Genomic DNA, 19,612 nt, shown 5'->3' with positions numbered 1-19,612 from the left:
AAGGTTGTCTTTGACTACAGCAGGTTGGGTCACCTGCCTCTGCCCTTGGATATTAGGGGCACACTAACTTTATACCAAGTATCACTCCTGTTTGGTCCCAGGGAGTGTGCAGGTGGCAGAACTTGGGGTGCCTGGCAGGGTGTGAGAAAAGTACGCACCTTCACCACGGTGACCATGCCCTCATTGGTGACGGGGTCTGTGCGGACGCTGAAGTGGCCGGAGGGATCCCCACTGATGATGCGGTAAACGGCATTCCAGTTTGGCGAGTGTGGCTGATCTCGGTCCATCACGGTGAGGTTTGCGACCACGGTCTCCACACGGTTTTCGGGGACCTCCCCTGCAAACTGCAAAATGGAAGGAAAGAATGTTTCAAGCCCGAGTTAAGTGTAATATGCACAGAGAAGTGCACGTAGCACAAACTGAACCCAGATCAGGACTCAGAGATGACAGGCTGCTTGGGGGCGCACAGGAGCGTGCACCTCATACGTAGCACAGCCACGCAGGGCCCACGGAGGCAGGGGTTCAGGCCTGCCTGGCAGGTGCGTCAGCCCACAGCCATGGCAGAGGGCCACTGACGGAGCTGCTTCAACAATGGGCGCTTATTTTCATTTCTAGTCCCCACCCTGAGCCCTTCCAGGTCCTAAAGTTTCCACCTGTCCTGGCTTGGCGGTGGCCCCAAAGATGTGGCCACATCTCAGTCCTTGGAAATGTCACATTACAGGGAGAAGAGGCGATGGAGGTAAGGGTTCTGAGATGGAAGGTTTTTCTGGATTATCCAGGTGGGAGCTAAATGCCACCACATGCATCTTTAGAACAGGCAGAGGGGATTTCGCAAAGAAGAAAACACATGGACACGTTCAGAGGGGAAGGCCATGGGAGACGGGGCAGAGGCTGGAGCGGTGCAGCCTCAACCCCAGGAAACCAGGCGGACCCAGAGCCCGGAAGAGGCAGGGAGGGTTCTCCCTGGAGTCTTTAGAGGGAGCAAGACCCTGCTGATTTCAGACTGACGGAATAAATTCCCAGTGATTTCAGACCGATGGAAAAATTCCTGGTGATTTCGGACTGATGGAATACAGTCCCACGATTTCAGACTGAAGGAATAAATTCTCGGTGATTTCGGACTGAAGGAATAAATTCCTGGTGATTTCAGACTGATGGAATACAGTCCCACGATTTCAGACTGAAGGAATAAATTCCTGGTGATTTTGGACTGACGGAATAAATTCCTGGTGATTTCAGACTGACGGAATAAATTCCGTGATTTTGGACCGACGGAATAAATTCCTGGTGATGTCGGACTGATGGAATACAGTCCCATGATTTCAGACTGAAGGAATAAATTCCTGGTGATTTCGGACTGATGGAATCAATTCCCGGTGATTTCGGACTGATGGAATCAATTCCCAGTGATTTCGGACTGATGGAATAAATTCCCGGTGATTTCGGACTGATGGAATAAATTCCCGGTGATTTTGGACTGAGGGAATAAATTCCTGGTGATTTCAGACTGATGGAATACAGTCCCATGATTTCAGACTGATGGAGTTAATTCCTGGTGACTTCAGACTGAAGGAATAAATTCCTGGTGATTTCGGACTGACAGAATAAATTCCTGGTGCTTTCGGGCTGATGGAATAAATTCCTGTTGTTTCAAGCACCGAGTTTGTGGCCATTTGCTGTAGGACCCTCGTAAGCTCACACTGACCTCTGATGTCACAGATGAGTTCACCTGGGTTTGCCCTTTACGTGGACGGAACCTTCCGGCACTTGTGTGTGGCTTCTTCTGCTCAGCACTGTGGATCTGGGATTCCTTTGTGTTGCTGTGTGCAGCTGAGATGGCCGAGAAGTGCTGCGTGATGTGACGGTCCTGTGATCACAAACCCTTCCTCCCAGGATGGGCTGGGCGTCACAGGTGGGAAGCCCTGTGTCCTGCCGTGGGGCACTGTTAGGGGCTGAATGGCATGTCCGGAGATTTCTATGTTTGAAGCCCTAGATCCCCAAGACCTCAGAGTGTGACTGTATTTGGAGATGGTGATCTCAAGAGGTGATCAGGTTAGAACAAGGCTGGAAGGGTGTTGGGTACCTCACCAGGGCCACCTTCACACCTGCCCTCGGCTGGGAGTAGGGAGGAGCCCTTGGGTGCAGCAAACAGAAACTGGCACTGTGGTGGCCTGAACCCGGGAGCCTGACCTTCCAGGGCTGCTGGTGGCTGGGCCTGTCGGGGCGGGGCTCTATCCTTCCCCAGCCTCCCGTGGTCAGGACCCTGAAGCTTGGCCTGGCCCTCTGGCTGCCTGAGACGCACAGCTGTCCCTTCAGTAAGAGTCTTCCTGGAGTGCCCCTCCCCAGCTGACCTGTGCCAATGCTGTGTTGGCCAGGGCGATGTCCCCTGGCCACCATGAGCCCTAAGAATGGAACCTTGTGAGGTGGGAAAGGGGCGTCAGGCAGCCAGCAGACTGCATCTGCTACGGGTGGGTCCTGCACACACACAGCAGCATGCAGAGGCCCTGAGGTGCCAGGTCTGTGCCCAGGGTCTCAGAGCCAGTGTGAGCGGAGGCCGCGAGACGGCGCAGATTCACCCGACCCCCCAGTGCCCCTTCGGCGTGCATCTGTTGTGAGTGGGGAGGCCCTGTCAGACCCGTGGACAGTGACGTCTGGTGTACAGGGTCCAGGGCCATACAGATGGCGGCTGTCGCTGCTGGCCCAAGGCCTGGCCTCTCATCAGGGGATGAAGGAGTGAGTGACAGCCTTCATATAAATGCACAGAAATGAACTATGCTGCTCCCCTTTCCCAGGCAGGAGCTGTGTCAGCGTTCTAAAAAGGACGGAGACACAGCAGCAAAATTCAGACCCACACCATTGGGCCCCCCTGTCAAGGATGGAAAAATATTCCAGTTCAGTCCCAGACAAGTGCTGCGTCCTTTCTCTGTATTTCAAAGGCTCAGAGAAAGCCCTTTAATCAGCCTCCTTGGCCTGGGACTCTAAGTTCGGCCGAAAACCCCGCAGCCTGGCCCAGCTCCAGGTCTGGTACGAAGGGCCCCGCCTGTCACCTGCAGGTGATCACCCCAAAACAATCACCTTGTTAGGAAGAAAAACTGTGGATTTCTCCAAAGTGGGATCTCAGCCACATCTGTGGAGCTGGGGCCCCTCCTCACATGGCCACACTCAGGACCCGGAGGAACTGTCTCTGTTAAACTCCGGAGTGGACAGTTGCTGCCTCCACCGCTCGCAACGTCCAGCGTGGGGTGGAGTCTCCTTGCTGTCTCTGCTCCTGAGCCAGGTGGCTGGAGCCCAGAAGCTGCTGCTGGGCACCTGGGGCGGCCTGGAGAGGCTGACCCTGCCCTGGAGGAGGGAGCTTCCAGACTCATTCCGTCTTCCCTTCATCACACATTTTGAGCTACCCAGGGGTCAGACGGTCCCCCAGCGGACAGGGACACACTGCATCGCACAGCATCATGGCACGGGGGGACGGTGCCTGCCGGGGGATGGGGGTGCTATGTAGGCCGCGGCTGGGGATCCAAGGTGTGCGTTCTGGGGGTGAACGTGCCTGGGGGTGGGGTGCGGCGGGCTGCCTGCCTGGCCTCAGCCCTGTGGTCCTCGGGTGTGAGAGAGGACAGCCCTTGCTGAGGCTGCGGCCGTGCGGGGTGCTGTGCAGCCAGGCCCCAGGCAGAGGACTGCTGTGGGGGACTCTCAAGGGAGCTTCACCGAGGCCTGTGAACAAGTTTCAGGAGGGCCAGGGACCGGGCAGGAGGGGCAGCCCTCAGCCAGGGCTGCGCTGCATGGGCCTAGTGGCTGACCTGATGTCCAGGGGACCTGCGAGTGGGACAGAGCTGCGGTGGAGGTGACCATCCCTCCTGGCATCCTCAGGGGAGGTGGTAGCTGAGCCCTGCTACGCACTCCCTGCTGGGGCCATCTCCAGGCAGAGGTGGTAGTGGGAGGGCCTCAGGGCGGGGAGCTTTGCAGTCCTGGGGCGGGGAGGAGGGTGTCCCGGCCCATCAGGGCGGGGAGGCAGGCAGGCGAGGCTGGCAGTGGCTGGCGGAGGACTCAAGGCCAGTGAGCTCTCCGACCCTGGGATCTAAGTTTGCAAAATGTGCCAGGTCCTGGGACCCTGAGCCCTCTCCAGAGATGCCCTGAACTCCTAGCCGCTGCTCTGGCCCCCTCACACCGCTGGCCTCTGACACCTGGCCCAGGGCCACTCCTTCTGCTGGGGACACCGCCTGCCCCTAAAGCAGCCTGCCTGAATCTTGGGGTTGCTTCTCAGAACTCCTCCAGTGAAAATCTACTGGCGTCCCCTGGGAACTGTGCGGCAGCCCTTGGTAGCTTCGGGCCTTTAGGATTCTGAGGAGGGTTTGACCAGGATCACCCCACTCTGGTCCTGCGGCCCTGTCACCCCCAAGTTTCCTTAAGGGCTTGGTGGGATGAAGTGCTCTGGGCAGCTTGGTTTAGTGTGGCATTGGCCCGAAGCCTATTTTTATAAATAAAGTTTTATTGACACCCAGCCACACCCCCTTCTTTTACATATCATCTGTGGCTGCTTTCCTGACCCACCAGTGATACTGAGTCAGGGCAATAGAGACAGCCTGACCACAGATGAAAATACTATCGGATCCTTCCCTGAAAACAGTTCAGACCCTTGTTCTCTGCCCCTGAGGCCCCTGCCTCAGTGACTGGTTTGAAATAGGCTCATGATCTGGGTCAGCCAATTGGGGCTCAGTTCTGGTGGCCTCTGCGTCTGGCCTGGGCATGGTAACCAAATGAACCTGAAGGTGCTGGGTTGTGGGGAGTCACCATTCGCAGCCTGGGAACAAAGCCAGCTGCAGGAAGCATGGCCCAGGGGAGTGTCATGGTGAGCTGGTGGAGCCTAGGTCCAGCCATACCTGAAGGGAGCTTTTCTAAGCCTCCTCAGCTCTTGTGAGATGAGCCGCTCTCTTTTTGTTCAAGTTGCCAGGGTCAGTGTAGTGGTCATTGGTGAGGCTTCCTGGCTCCCCTGCACCTTCTGAATTCCCTTCCTTATTTTCCAGAAATCCACTTTCCCGGCCTTCTCTACAGCCACAGCCAGGTAGGTGAGCTATAGGACCTGCCAGCCAGATGCACCTTCATGTCTGCGGTTCAGAGGAGAGGTGGAGAGAGCCTGATCCTGGCGAGCTGCAGAGGCAGAAGGTGGGGCCAGCACCCTTGCAGGTGGTGGGGGCGAGGCTCTGTGCCTGGTGGAGGGGCAGGAGGGCGCCCTCCTGGTGGAGCAGCCATGCCTGGTGCTCCTGGCCCCTTGCATTTTGTGGCTCCTTGCATCCTCCGGAGCGTCTGCCTCTGCTCACATGACCAAGCGGGTCCTGGGGTCGTCTGCCGTTTTAGCAAGGACCTGTCTGACCCCCCTCACTTGCTCCCATCCTTCTGAGGAGGGACGTGGCAGGCCCTGTGTCCGTTCCCATGCAGACTTCTGAGTGAAGTTGATATGAAGAGTCTATTCTAACTCAGGCAAGTTTAATAAAGGTTCACAATGAAGGCCTTAGCTGATAAATCTGGTTTAGGATTTTCTTATTAACCTTACCCCAGCCATAATGACTTTTAAATTTAATTTTTTCAGATTTTCCAACACAAGTAAAGCCTCTCAGGCCCCTTGGGGTGAAAAGGCAGGTATCTGGGAAAGGAAGAATTTTAAGCACATTGGCGTGGAATTTCTTGCCAGGACTGTAATCTAGAATTCAACTGTGCACCCCTCCCGAGGGGCAGGAGGATTTTGCCTTCCAGCGAGGGCCGTCCAGCACAATCCCAGCAACGAGGCAGAAACTGTGAGGTTCCCAGGGGAAGGCTCCATTCACACAGAGGAGGATTTGGGCAGGAACCCAGCCCAGCTGGTGTTTCAGGAAAAACCCACCCAGCTGTGTCCTTATGTCAGCGGGTGGTCAGGTCCGAGGGGCCAGGCCCCGTCCACACAGTGGCCAGTGAGACTACAGGTACCCAGCACCAAGCCTGGCTAAGTTTTCTATTTTTGTACAGACAAGGTTTCACCATGTTGGCCAGGCTGGTCTTGAACTCCTGACCTTAGGTGATCCGCCCGTCTCGGCCTCTTGAAGTGCAGGGATTACAGGCATGAGCCACCGCGCCCGGCCTTACAGATTTTAAATATGTAGGCTAACCTCTGAGGGGCAGGGGCTGTGACTGTTTTGGTTTTCGCTGTTGCTGTCCTGGTGTAGGGAGTGCCCAGTAGGCGACGAAATGAATGAATGAATATACAAACGTAGTGAACAAGCCTGGCATGTGGCATGGGAAGCTTTGTAAGACATTGACTTTTTCATCCAATGCTAAGACTCTGTGTGACTGTTTTTTTGAGACGGGGTCTTGCTCTGTTGCCCAGGCTGGAGTGTAGTGGCATGATCACAGCTTGCTGCAGCCTCGAATTCCTGGGCTCAAGTGATCCTCCTGCCTTGGCCTCCCAAGTAGCTGGAACTACGGACCTGTGCCACCTCTGCCGTGTGTGAGGTTTTTAATCTGCTCTCTGAGACAGGTGGGTGATGTCTGCAACGCTAGAATCTTCCTCCTTCAAATATTCCCAAAACGACACCACAGCAGCCTCTGCCATGGGTGAGCTCAGGGCTCAACAGCAAGCCTGTGGCCTCAATCTGTCCCTCGATTGTTTTTGTAAATAAAGCTTTATTGGGATGTGGCCACACCCACTCGCCTGTGTTTTGTCTGTGGCTGTTTATGTCCTACAAATGGCGGACGTGTGGAGTTGCCACGGAGACCTCCTGGCACCTGAAGTGGAAACGGTTACTCTCCAACCTTCGAGAAAAGGTGTGCTGGCCCCTCCGTCAGTGGCCGCTCCTTTGTGTGCAAATCCCCAGGAAAGTGGGGCCTGCGTGCCGTCTGTGGATCCATCCTTGCGCTCCTGGAACAAGCCCAGAAGCGGTTCTGCTGGGCGGTGGCCGTGTGCTCCGGGGCATGGCTGGCATTTAGGGCACTGCCCATAGCCCAAGGCTCTCTGTGGCTGGTGAAGGGCAGAGTGAGGCTGCTCCTCCTTGAATGGAGGCCCCGGGCTGGATGTTTTCTGTCTCTTCATTACTCATCCATTTGTGCTGCCCGACCTGCTCTGAAGCATCCGTGCCTGTCAGGGAACTGCCTTTTGCGATTTTGAAACTCCAAGGACTGAGCATGTCACGGTTTGAATTTCCATCAGCTGCTGGAAGCCAGAAGGTGCCCTTGGCTCCAGGTGGGTCCTCAGGGGTGACACACAGATCTGCATCTTGGCGACTCTCTGCTGGACTTAATTTTTGTCTGTCCCTCCCACGTCCTGTTCCCTGGCAACTAGACTAGTGGCGGTGACTCAGTATCTCATAGAAATGAGCCACGGCCAACAGCAAACTTTGCTTCCACCTCTGACGGACAGCCACTGAGGCCCGGCTTTGTCCCCTGGAAGGCTCGGGACCTCATTTGCCTCTTCCCACGGAGCAGGTCTGAATGAGCGGAAAGAGGGCTCTGCCGCCGCCCTCATCACCCCGGCCCCGTCGGCCAGCACAGCGTCGACGCTTCCATTGGGGTGCTGCCTGCTCAGAAGCATCGGCTGGTCCCGACGCTCCAGCCAGCGGGTGTTGGGCGCTGCTTCTCCCGGCCTGAGCCCGGTGTGGACGAGGGCATCGAGTCAGAGGGAAGCGCCCAGGCTCGGTGCTCTTGCCCAGCTGGAGCTCAGCGGACCCATCGCTGTCACCACACAGGTGCGCGCCAGCCCCAGCGCTCCTGCCAGCCTGGGCGCAGTCTGCCGTACCCTCCACGGGGCTGGGAGCCACCTCGGGACCCAGCCGGCCGCAGTTCCTCCATTCCGAGATTGCTGGCACTGGAAAACCGACAGTGGAAACCTACAAACCGCAGCTCCTTTGGACGTTACAGTGTATTTGCTTTTTGTAATTTAGTTTCCTATCCAGTAAAACAATGATAATGTCTGCTGGGTTCTGAGTTCAGAAATCAGAATGGTTGGACCCGAGGCTCTTGTGACCAGAAAGAAGTTGCAGGCGGCTCTTTCCTCCTCCTCCTCCTCCCTTTGCAGACAAGAGCTTTGGGGGTGGGAGGAGCGGGCAGGTCCCACCTGCCTGAGTCTCTGCTCCCACCTGGAGCGCTGCTATGAGAACAAATGACAGTGCACAAAAAAGTGCCCACTGCAGCGCCTGCCCACGGAAAAGTGCCCACTGCAGTGCCTGCCCACGGAAAAGCACCCACGGCAGCGCCTGCCCATGGAAAAGCGCCCACTGCAGCGCCTGCCCACGGAAAAGCGCCCACGGCAGCGCCTGCTCACGGTAAAGCGCCCACTGCAGCGCCTGCCCAGGGAAAAGCGCCCACTGCAGCGCCTGCCCACGGAAAAGCGCCCACGGCAGCGCCTGCCCACGGAAAAGCGCCCACTGCAGCGTCTGCCCACGGAAAAGCGCCCACGGCAGCGCCTGCCCACGGAAAAGTGCCCACGGCAGCGCCTGCCCACGGAAAAGTGCCCACTGCAGCGCCTGCCCATGGAAAAGTGCCCACTGCAGCGCCTGCTGAGGGAAAAGGCCGGTCACCTAGCTGAAAATTCACTCGGAGCCCCTTTCACCGGCTTTTGGGTCCACAGACCAGGCTGGCTTGCTCCCTTCCCGGAAAGGACAAAGAGGTTCACCCATCTTCCTGCCCTGGCACAGCTTCAGCAGCTCCCGCCAAAGGCCTGTCTGTGCCAGGCCGAAGAACACGATGGCTGCCTATCGTCATTGCGAATCACACGGCAGCTAAAGTCCCGCAGTCTCCTGTTCTACTCACTGGGTCCTTCTCTGAGTCACGTACGCTGCCAAGGGACTGACACCTGGGAACGTTCAGTCCTCACACACCCATCAGGCAGAGGAATAGACTAGGAAACTGAGGCACAGAAGGCTCTGGAACTTGCCCAAGGTCAGCAGCTGGTCCGTCGTGGAGCCATTGAAGCTGGAGAGTCTGGCTCAGGGCCCACCCCCGGCCCCCGGGCCCTGCCTCTCCTGTAAAGCTTGGACAGGTGGGGTCCAGGGAGGTTTGAGATTCTGGCAGGAGCACTGAGGCCAGGAGGATGGAAGTCGTGACCCCCAGGCCGAGGGACTTCAGGTGTCTGTGTGCTCCTGCCTTGTCCTTCCCAGTCCGCAGCTCCTCCAGGTCTCTGGGCCCTGCTCCAGGGTGGGCCCAGACTTGGGCTCCCAGGAGTGCCCTTTCCGCAGCTGTCTCTGGGAAGCCATCCCTGCGGGAGGAGCCAGGAGGCAAGGTGATGTCGTCGGGCGGTGAGGGAGAGCTCCTGGTCCCTGTGGCTGCCACCTCTGCGCTCAGAAACACTGGCTCCGATTAATTATTTATGGCCGAGGCTTGCACTGCGCACCCAGGCATAATTAAGGGCACTGAGTCCCTTCTAATTTTAAGATGCCAAATTCTTACGCTCAGGAACTCACGCTGAATCGTAATTTCTCCCTTCTCCTGCAGAAGTCCGGGACTCACAGGGCTTGGCCAGAGTGGGCACGCCGCCAGGCCGGAGGGGCCGGGGATCTGTGGGTGAGAGCCGCCAGGCCAGCCCAGCCAGTCCCCTGGAAGGCATTGATGCTGGCCAGGAGGCCGCCTACCCTGCAGAGCTGGGGCTGCCCTTCCACCCAGCCCGAGGGTCACTCCCGGGGAAGGACTGTGGGTGCATCCTCGGGCAGCGTGGGGCAGGAGCTTCCAGAAGGATCTCAGCAACGTGGGGGCCACAGAGCCACAGACCCCAGGGCTCCTGAATTCAGCTGACACCCCTGCCTCTGGCAAAGCCCCCCCTTTTTGATGGAGTTTCACTGTCGCCCAGGCTGGGGTGCAGTGGCCTGATCTTCCCTCACTGCAACCTCTGCCACCTAGGTTCAAAAGATTCTCCTGCCTCAGCCTCCTGAGTAGCTGGGATTATAGGCACCCATCACCATGTCAGCTAATTTTTGTATTTTTAGTAGAGATGGGGTTTCACCATGTTGGCCAGGCTGCTCTCGACCTCCTGACCATGTGATCCGCCCACCTCGGCCTAGCAAAGTGCTGGGATTACAGGTGGGAGCCATTGCGCCCTGCCTGGCAAAGCCATTTTTAACCCTGTTGAGAGAACAATCTGTATTTACACATCAACTGTGCCAGCCAGGCGCCCCCTGGGCGCTGGGCATCCGCTCAGCCTGCCCTCGCAGACCCTGCGGGGAGCCACCACCGCTCCCTTCCCTCTTTATTTAACAAATATGTAGCCTGGTATTATTCACGCTTGCCTTGGGATGGGGAATCGATCCTTCACAAAAAACATTCGGTAAAAGCAAAATGTGTCTTATCATGTATGCATTTTAAACTACAACAATGATATACCTTGATCATTTCCACCTCCCTCTTCTAACAGCTGCGGAAACTGGGCTGGGAAGGTTTTGGTGACGTTGCTGCAAGCCCCTCACCTGTGAAAGGCCGAGACGGGTCAGGATGCCAGGTCTGTTAAAGCTGGAGCCCCATCTGCTCACTGCCCAGCTCTGTGCCCCTGGGATGGGGGTCTGGGGCACCACCGTGGCATTTTAGAGCAAATTTATATCACCGAAGTGTTAAACTTTCAAACAGATCAGCAGTGCTCCCGACGACACCTGGAGATGGGATTAATTCTAGGCGGGATGAAATTCTGCTGCTCAGAGAGGTTGGACTATCCGCCCTTGGCTACACAGCTGGCAAAGACCAAGAGGAGGGTCAGTGCTGGGCTTCCTGACTCCCGGGGCCCTCCCTGTGGGTGTGTGCGTGGGCGGGGAGGGATGGGCTGGAGGAAGGCCTGCTATGCCAGGTCTCCAGTGTCACTCTGTGCTGGCTGGGACTGTCCCTGAGACCTTCACTCCAGGACCTGTGGGTGTGTAATAGGCCTTGGGGCAGGGTCTGAAGCTTGTGTCCTTTGTGGCCACCAGTTCCTAGCTCACCTGAGACAGTGCTGAAGGCCGAGGGTCCCCACTCAGCCTCACGTGGGCCATGCAGCCGTGCTCAGAGCCAGTGAAGGGAAAATAACTTTTAATTAACATTTAGGACTCAGAATTGGATCACGCAAATCCCCTGGATCTCCATAGCTTCTGCTGATTGTTCTTGATTAGGCTTGGTAAAAATAGCCTGGTGGCATGTGTGGCAGCGTGGCTGGCCTTCACTATCCTGCTGGCCCCTCTGCCCGCTCTATCCCACGGTGAGGCATGGACAGTGTCCTGGGGCTCTAGCCCGTACCCTCCTGTCCAGGAGGACACAGCAAGGGCCATCCTAACCCCGAGTATTAATGGACACCTCTTCCCCATGACCATGTGACCCTGTCACCTGGAAAAGCCACACCAGGGTGGATGGACAGCCTCCCTGCCAGGGCCATCCGTCCATCATCCACCCACTGGCTTGTCACCCCGCCGGCCTGACCAGTGCAGCAGACTGCAGATCGTCTCCCGGCCTCTGTTAGACGGGGAAGTGCTGTGGATACTGGCTGAGAACTAGACATATCTGCATAATCCTCAAGAGATGCTGTTGCCTTGCCCATGATCTGGGGCCTGGGGCCTGCCTGAGGTCCCCTGGAACCAAGGATAGACAATGGCTCGTCTCTGGGAGACACGTAAGTCTGCAGTAGCCTGTGCTCAGCCACTGGAAAAGCAGAGATGTGTCTGTCTAATAAGTGCCATGGGAACCCTCCCCCAGCCCCAGGAGGAGCAGACCCAGGGTGGTCAGCAGTGGCGGCAAGGGCGGCTCAGTGCCACGGGCTGCTTAGCGCTGGTCAGTGCTGGTAAATGCCAGTGGCCGGTCAGTGCTGGGGGCTGGTCTGTTAGGTCTAGTAGGGCCTCTGCCTTGGCCTCCCAGAGTCTTGGAAGGGGACCCAGAGATGAGGGGTAGGGCTTGCAATGGAATGATGGGATTCTCTGATTTCTGGAATTTAGGACCACAATTCCCCTTGTTTATCTTCTGCCCCCCAACATCTCAGAGAACCCAGCCATCCTCACCTTTCATTCACGGGGACACAGAGGCAGAACCCGGCCATCCCCACCTTTTGTTCATGGGGACGCAGAGGCAGAACCCGGCCATCCCCGAGGCAGAACCTGGCCATCCCCACCTTTCATTCACAGGGACACAGAGGGAGAACCCGGCCACCCCCACCTTTCGTTCACAGGGACGCAGAGGGAGAACCCGGCCACCCCCACCTTTCGTTCACAGGGACGCAGAGGCAGAACCCGGCCATCCCCACCTTTTGTTCACAGGGACGCAGAGGCAGAACCTGGCCATCCCCACTTTTTGTTCACAGGGACACAGAGGGAGAACCCGGCCACCCCCACCTTTTGTTCACGGGGACGCAGAGGCAGAACCCGGCCATCCCCACCTTTTGTTCACGGGGACGCAGAGGCAGAACCCGGCCATCCCCACCTTTTGTTCACAGGGACGCAGAGGCAGAACCCGGCCATCCCCACCTTTTGTTCACAGGGACACACAGGCAGAACCTGGCCATCCCCACCTTTTGTTCACAGGGACACAGAGGGAGAGCCCGGCCATCCCCACCTTTTGTTCACGGGGACACACAGGCAGAACCCGGCCATCCCCACCTTTTGTTCACGGGGACACACAGGCAGAACCCGGCCATCCCCACCTTTTGTTCACAGGGACGCAGAGGCAGAACCCGGCCATCCCCACCTTTTGTTCACGGGGACACACAGGCAGAAATTCTCCCCTGCAATGTGCTTCAAGTCACCTTAAGCCAAATGCAGAATTCTGTGGGGTCAGTGTGACTCCCGACTGGCCGCTTGTCAGAGGCATGTGCCGGGCTTGCATCTTCCCTCACAGCGGTGCTGGCTCCAAGACAGGCAGAGACTCCTGCTCCACACCGTCCGGAGGTCCCCTCCCCCTCCCCGTCCCTGTTGTGACTTCCGTCTCTTGGAGTTGGGAAGGAAGGACAGCTGGGGCTGCCGGGCCAGCTGTGTGGGTGAAGCCCTGCTGAGCTCTTGGGCCTGGGTGTCATTATTCTCCAGGGCCCCGGGGTTTGCAGCTGCTTCCCCTCCATCCAGACTCCCCAGGAGCCTGGCCCTGAGCCTCTCCTGCTCATTGCCCACTGGCCAGAAGAGAGCAGATAGAGACTGAGGCAGAGAGAAGGGGGTATTTTCTAAACCATCGAACGCCTTCCTGGCCAATTGCATGAGAGCTGTCGCATCTTGGGGCTCTGCCTGGTTAAATGCTCCTCGGGCTACTGGTTGCCCTGGCCGCTTGCTGCCTGGGGTTCACCGCCAGGAGCCTGGGGGAGCGCCTGGAGCCCCCCATCCCAGCCGCAGTGGGGCTGAGCTGGCGCCGTCCACGGCGATCTGCCATCTGCCCACCAGATGGCGGTGTGTGCTCACAGCTGCCTCTGCCCAGTGCAGCTGCCCGGGGCCTGGGTTGCAGGAGGCCCAGATGTGGACGGGCGGGCACTGTGGACAGAGTTGCCGTCTCAACAAGCCGGCCCACCCACTGGGAGGACGGCTCCCAGGGATGGAGGGTCTACCTCCTGACCCATCCCGTCTCTCTCCCTTAGCCTCCCGGATCCCAGCATCGTCCTCCATCACTGGGTGGGTTGGGTTGGCTGGATCAGAGGCTGGCACCCAGGGGCAGCTCTGCAGACGCGGCTGGTACTGCTGCTCTCACTGCTATCATGATTGACACGGAGCCCTGAGGGGCCCTGGGCCGGGGGGAGAGGAGGGTGGTGTGGTTATAGGAGCAGAGAGGACCCTGAGATCCCGGCATCTCGGGGCTGCGGCTGCTCTGGAAGCCCTCGCTGACCCTCCCCTCTGCACGTCCCAGCCTGGCACCTTCAACCTTTCTAGAGGGGCCCCTGGGGTTGGGTCACATGCCTATGACATCAGCACTGCCACGTGGGGCCCAAAAAGACAGTTTGGGGACACAGCGCCATGCCCCATGAACCCAGGGAGTCACCATGAAGGGTCCTGGATGGTAAGCAGGGTGACAGCCAAGGCCGGGACCTCCCCAGACCGTTGAGCAGCAGGGAAGTGGGGTCGTCCAATGCTTGCTGGCTGCGGTGGCCTCTACAGGTTTCAAGGGGAGGGACCCTCACTGCGGTGCAGCTGCCCCGCTGGAATCCAGGGGAAGTGGGAATCTCACAGCCTCGTCTCCACCGTGTCCCCACCAGGAGGATGGAGTTTGGTTCCCTGTGAATTGGGGGCTCGGGGTCCGCGTGGACTTTCAACAGCATTCGCTGAGTGGCCACTCAGGTCCTGAGCAGCCAGTATGGGGTCTAGTCACAACCCCCTTTCTGCTGACAGCGGTCCCAGGGGGTCGGCCAAGTTCTCCACACAGGGATCGACCTGCCCTGCCGAGGCCCCATTAGGGCATCTCCGAAGCGGACCCCACCCACACGCCACACACAGGCCTCCCAGTGAGGTAGTGACACCAGCCCAGACAGTATTGGTCAGCTCCTGCAGACATCGGCGGTGCCTCCTGGGCGGCAACCGACCTCCGCACAGGCCCCCTCCCTGGCGGAGGCCCAGCCTCTGTCCCACTGCGCGCACCAGGAGTGGAGCTGCTCCACACAGCTGCCCCTGCTGCCAGGGCCTGCCTTACGCACTACCTGCCCAATGCCCGTCAGAGCCGCAGAGAGCGGGGGCTGCGCCACGTGCCAGTGCATTCCTGCCCTGCACGGGCCAGGCGTCGCCGGGCAGCTTCGAGGCACTCACCGTGCTGGTGGTGAATTCTGGCGGGTTGTCATTCACGTCCGTGACCGTGATGATGGCTGTGGCTGTGTTCGAGAGGCCGTAGTTGAGATTTCCTTCCATGTCTGTGGCCTGAACGATGACTGTATACTGCTGAACTTTCTGGAAGGGAGACACCGGTTGAGAAAGAAGCGAGAATCAGTTTGGGCTGTAGTTGACAGGGCACTTAAGAAAAGAAATCTTTTCACAGGAGCGGCGTTCTCGCTCATCAGGGCCGTATGCTGGGTGCAGGGCCCTCGCCAAGCCTGCCGGCTGGCTCTGCCTATCGGAGTAACTTCCTCCTCTCCTCGCCATGGGTGAAGCTGCGGCAGGAAGAGGTCTGCTTGTTTTCATCTCAGTGGCCCTGCCTTGATGGGGGTAGATCATGTTTGGTGCCAACATAGGAGGGAGGAGGACAGGGGCGCCCAGAGGGCACTGGGGTTGCATTCGGTCTGGAAAACCAAGCAGGGACAGTTTGCAAAGAGACGGACGCCTCGCAGACACGGGTCAGGAGGGACTTTGCTTCCTGGGTGTTTACCTCATCCAGCTCAGAAATTAAAATGGGAAGAGAAGACAAACCCTCTCCCCTGTTTGCAGGTGTGGAGATGCAGGCATGCTTTCTGCTGGAAAATGCAGTCACGGGGCAGCTGACCGTGCTGGTGCAGGTGTGAGCTTTAAAGGGCAAATGAAGCTTGGCGGGATGAGTGCATTTTATTAGACATTGAAGGAGTCATGGCCCTTCTCCACAGGGCCCTTGCTGGGTGTCCATCAGTGCTGAAATCCCTGAGTTGGCAGAGGTGGCTTTTCCACATCTCTGTTCTGACCAAGAGGCCGTGAACTTCTGAGGTGACAGCCGAGGACAAGCTTGTGGGCAGCTCCCTGCTGGGACCACAGCCCGCCTCTCACCAGCACCATTAGGGGAGGGGTATTCTGCGGACCAAAGCAAAAAGGGACCCTGTGAAACGCCCTCCAAGTGACTAACAATCCTGAGTCTTGCTTCTCTAAGAGGGTAATGGAAAAGTTCCTAGAAGTGTGATTCAGTGAAATGTGCTCAGGTTCATAAACTGGCTCCATAAGGAATTAAAAATAGCAGATGGTCACTAACCTTTTCTCTTTCCATCCATCACCCATCCGTCTAGCCACCCACCCATCTATCCCTGTACTCACCCATCCATTCATCTATCCACCCACCCACCCATCCAGCCACCATTCCTCCCTCCCTCTTTCTACATTTCCATCCCTGTTTTTCTATCCGTTTCTCCTTCCCTCCAAGACCAGCCAACCCCAAGCCAAGCCGGCAGCTGATGAGAGATGGATGAATGAGCCCAGCCAAGGCTGGAAGGGTTTTCCAGCTGAGCCTAGCCCAAATTGCCAATTTGTGTATTTGTGAACTAAATAAATAGAAATAAATGGTGGTTGTTTTAGGCTGCAAAGTTTTGGGATCTTTTGTTACACAGCGAAAGCTCCCAGCACACACCCAAACCCTTCACGTGGCCACAGCACTCCGTATGTCATGGCTGCTCACCCCCTCTGTGGCTTTATCTTCAATCAAGCCCCCCAGCCCCCAGATGTCCCTTTCCCACGGGATTCCCTCCAGCCCAGCTCGCAGCCTGCTCCTCACCCACAGCTCGCTGCTGGGTCGCACTTTCACATGTGTTATGTCCCCCCAATGGTCGTCTGACTTTTCTGACCGTGCAGCAGGGAGCCTCACCGTGGACACTTCCTTCATTTCTCACCCAAGTTTCTCTCGTTTTTTACAAATCTGATTTTCTTCCCCCTCCCAGGATGGATTTGGACATCAAAGCTGCTGGGGACTCTCAGCAGCCTCTTTCCCCGGCACGACGTCCCCCTCAGGCGGTGCCCCACTGCCTTCCTACACCGGACCCCTCGGCCACCCCTGTCCTGCAAAGTGGGGCCCTCGAGCTGCTCTCAGCTACGTGCGTATTTGGCTGTGGCCACCTGGCATGGCACCACCAGAAGGACCATACTGGAAAGCAGGCGATTGACACCAGGCAGGGGAGAGGGAGGGATCCGACCAGAGAAGAACGTCACCCCCTCACCCCTAGAGAAACCGCGGTCACAGGCTTGCAGCGTGACACCATTCTCCAAGTCTTCATTGCTTCTGCTATTGAATCACAGCCAGCTCATGAAGGCCAGCCTGGCTGCTGTGCTTTCAGTGTACAGAAAAGAAATGCATTCTTTTCTATATGTTGAAAATAACAGATGTGTACAGTGTGTGCATGTGTGTGCACGTGTATGTGTGTGTGCATGCCTGTATGGGCATGTGTGTGTATGCATGTTTGTGCATGTGGGTGCATGCCTGTGTATGCATGTATCATGTTTGTGCATATGTGTGCATATGTGTGGGTATGTGTGTAAGCGTGTTTGTGCATGTGTGCATGCCTGTTTGGGTGTGTGTGTAATTTGTGCATGTGTGTATTCTATTTATGTGCATGTTTATGTGCACGTGTGCATGCCTGTGTATGCATGTTTGTGCATGTGTGTGCATGCCTGTGTGGGCATGTGTGTGTTTATACCCCCGTATGTGTGCACGTCTGCATGCATAGAAACCCACACGGGCATGGATGTGCATGCTTGTTGTGTCTGTGTGTGTGCAGCCAACTGCCACTAGAGGGCAGCTTGGTCTTGATTTTGGGAGGCAGGGCAGGGGTGTCTCCTGGCTGGGTGGGGCAGGAAGCTAGACCCACAAGAAGGAAGAACTCTCCATGGGGACCCCCAGAAGCAGCCAGTGGCCTTCCAGTTGGCGGGACTTCTAAAGCACAGGCAGGGTCAGCGTGGCACCCCTGGGAGCACTGGGGAGGCGGGGTCAGGCTCCTGACCCCATCACTGTCTCTGCCTGCCCCCCACGAGAGGGTGGTGGGCAGGACCCAGGCATGTGCCTACGAGGTGACCATGGGTGCTCCCGCAGACAGGCCGCCTGGCAGACGTGGCTGGTCTGTATATAGCGGGCCTGGGCTGGCTTGGCTGGATGTTTCCATGTCTTTATCTAAAAGGCTCACACCGGGCTGTGTGTTTTTCCCTCAAGTGCATTTCACTCCTGTGAGGCAGGTGAGGGGAGCCCCATGTTAACCACAGGGAAGGGACCTGCTCTCAGGGGTGTCGGGTGCCTCCTCCCAGCGCCCCAACCAACCTTGCTGTGTGCATGGACCATGTGTAGCCTTCCACGGGCCTGTGTGGCCCAGGGGCATGGTGCCCTCCCACTTTGCAGAAGATGAAGGCCCGGGACTCCTCAAGGTCAGGGGTTATGTATGCTCCGGAGGCCAGCTACTGTGCCCCAGGCCTCATGGGACAAACAGATGACCCAGGACTCAGCTCTGGACCAGCGTTCCCTCTCCATGGCTGACGCGTGCAGCCTCTGCTTCCCGTATAACCCTCGATGGAGGTGTCCGGGCTGGCAGCGGGAGCCCTGGACGGGCTGGTTTGCCCTGTTGGACACCTGCCTGCATCCTGGGTGGGGGCCACCACCCTTCCTGCTTCCACCAGCTGCAGGGAATATGGCAGAGGTCTCTGGAGCCAGCCACACCATCAGCAGTGGAGCCGCAATGAATTCATTAAAAAGTGATTTGGCCATTTCCAAGTTCAAGAGGCGGGAGGAAAACCGCAGTGGGCCATCCCCGGGGCTTTCGCTCACTTCCCTGTAGCTCAGCGTGTAAATTTTCCAGAACAGCCATCAATAATGCAGCTGCCGGCCTGCCCTAGAAAGGCTTCAAAGCTTCCCGAGTGGAGCATGCCCTGCCCATACCCAGCGTGGGCCGGCCAGCCACGCAGCCAGTGACGCACTGTGGCCCGAGCCGCGCCTGGAGCTCAGATCTGGAAGTTCTCCTGGGTGCTGCTCCCACCCCGGCCACAGTCTAGGGACGGTCTCATCTGCCAGGCTGCAAGCACGCCTCCCCGACCTGCTCCAGGCTCTCTGCACCCAGAGGCGGTCAGTACGGGGGTGCGAAAGGAGGCCGAGGCCTGCAGCCCAGGCTGGCAGATGTCCTGTGTCCCTTCCTGCTGAGTTAGCTGTGCCAGTGCCAGTGCAGCGGCGGCTGCTGCTCTGGGAGCTTCTCTAGCTCCTCTCAGGTCAGCGCAGTCCCTGCTGCTTCCTCCTGGACCACACCCTCCCCAAGGGCCTTCCCCGCTGTCACTGCTGGAACCTCCATCCCCTCGGAGGCTGAGAGACGGAGCGGACAGAGGGCCAGGCCCTGCTCTGCATCTGTCCTCAGGCTGCACAGCACCTGGGGTCTCTCCAGTGACGGGGGGCACGAAGATTAGATGCTGTGGGAGGAGCGAGTGCAGGCACTGTGGGTCCTCACAAACGAAGGGTCACTGCGTGGCCTGGCAGCTCCCCTCGTGGCTCCTCCCTGGGCCTCCTCCCTGGGCCTCCTCCCTGGGCCTCCTCCCTGGGGCTCCTCCCTGGGCCTCCTCCCTGGGCCTCCTCCCTGGGCCTCCTCCCTGGGGCTCCTCCCTGGGCCTCCTCCCTGGGGCTCCTCCCTGGGGCTCCTCCCTGGGGCTCCTCCCTGGGGCCTCTCCTGACCCCCCACCCCTGGGTCACAGAGCAGAACACTTCCCTCTCGGGGGCCGGGCAGCCGCACCTGACTGTGGAGGGCCATGTGCCTGAGCTCTCCAGGGACCCTGTGTTTCTGAGCCACGGATTCCAGCGGCTCTTGGAGCCCTCGTCCACCTGTGGCTGATGCTCTGGGGAAGCTTTTCCCAAACTGGGCACTATCAGCCCTGGGGCTGGACCATTCTCTGCTGCGGGGTGTCCTGGGCCCTGAGGGGTGCTGAGCATTCCTGGCCTCCACCCACGCCATGTGTCCCCCACCCAGCTGTGACAACCACAGATGCTACCACTTGCCCAGTGTCCCAAGAGGGACGTCACCCTAGGCTGGAAGCACAGCTCTAGGGGAGGAGACCCACAGCAA

General features: G+C 58.2%; 1 protein-coding gene across 1 annotated transcript in view; it reads right to left on the bottom strand.

Annotated features, from left to right (window-relative positions):
- Positions 1-19,612, bottom strand: part of CDH4 (cadherin 4) — a 626,088-nt gene that overhangs the window by 30,455 nt on the left and 576,021 nt on the right. Inside the window, exons 8-9 of the mRNA XM_039479762.2 lie at positions 14,670-14,807; positions 159-344 (exon numbers count right to left, since the gene is read on the bottom strand). Coding sequence (XP_039335696.2) covers positions 159-344; positions 14,670-14,807 — 324 coding nt within the window. The remainder of the gene's footprint in view (positions 1-158; positions 345-14,669; positions 14,808-19,612) is intronic.

This window comes from Saimiri boliviensis, chromosome 9 (genome assembly GCF_048565385.1).
Source record: "Saimiri boliviensis isolate mSaiBol1 chromosome 9, mSaiBol1.pri, whole genome shotgun sequence".
Taxonomy (NCBI): Eukaryota; Metazoa; Chordata; class Mammalia; order Primates; family Cebidae; genus Saimiri; species Saimiri boliviensis.
The sequence above is the reverse complement of the archived record's forward strand: the minus strand, read 5'-3'. Positions and strand labels throughout refer to the sequence as shown.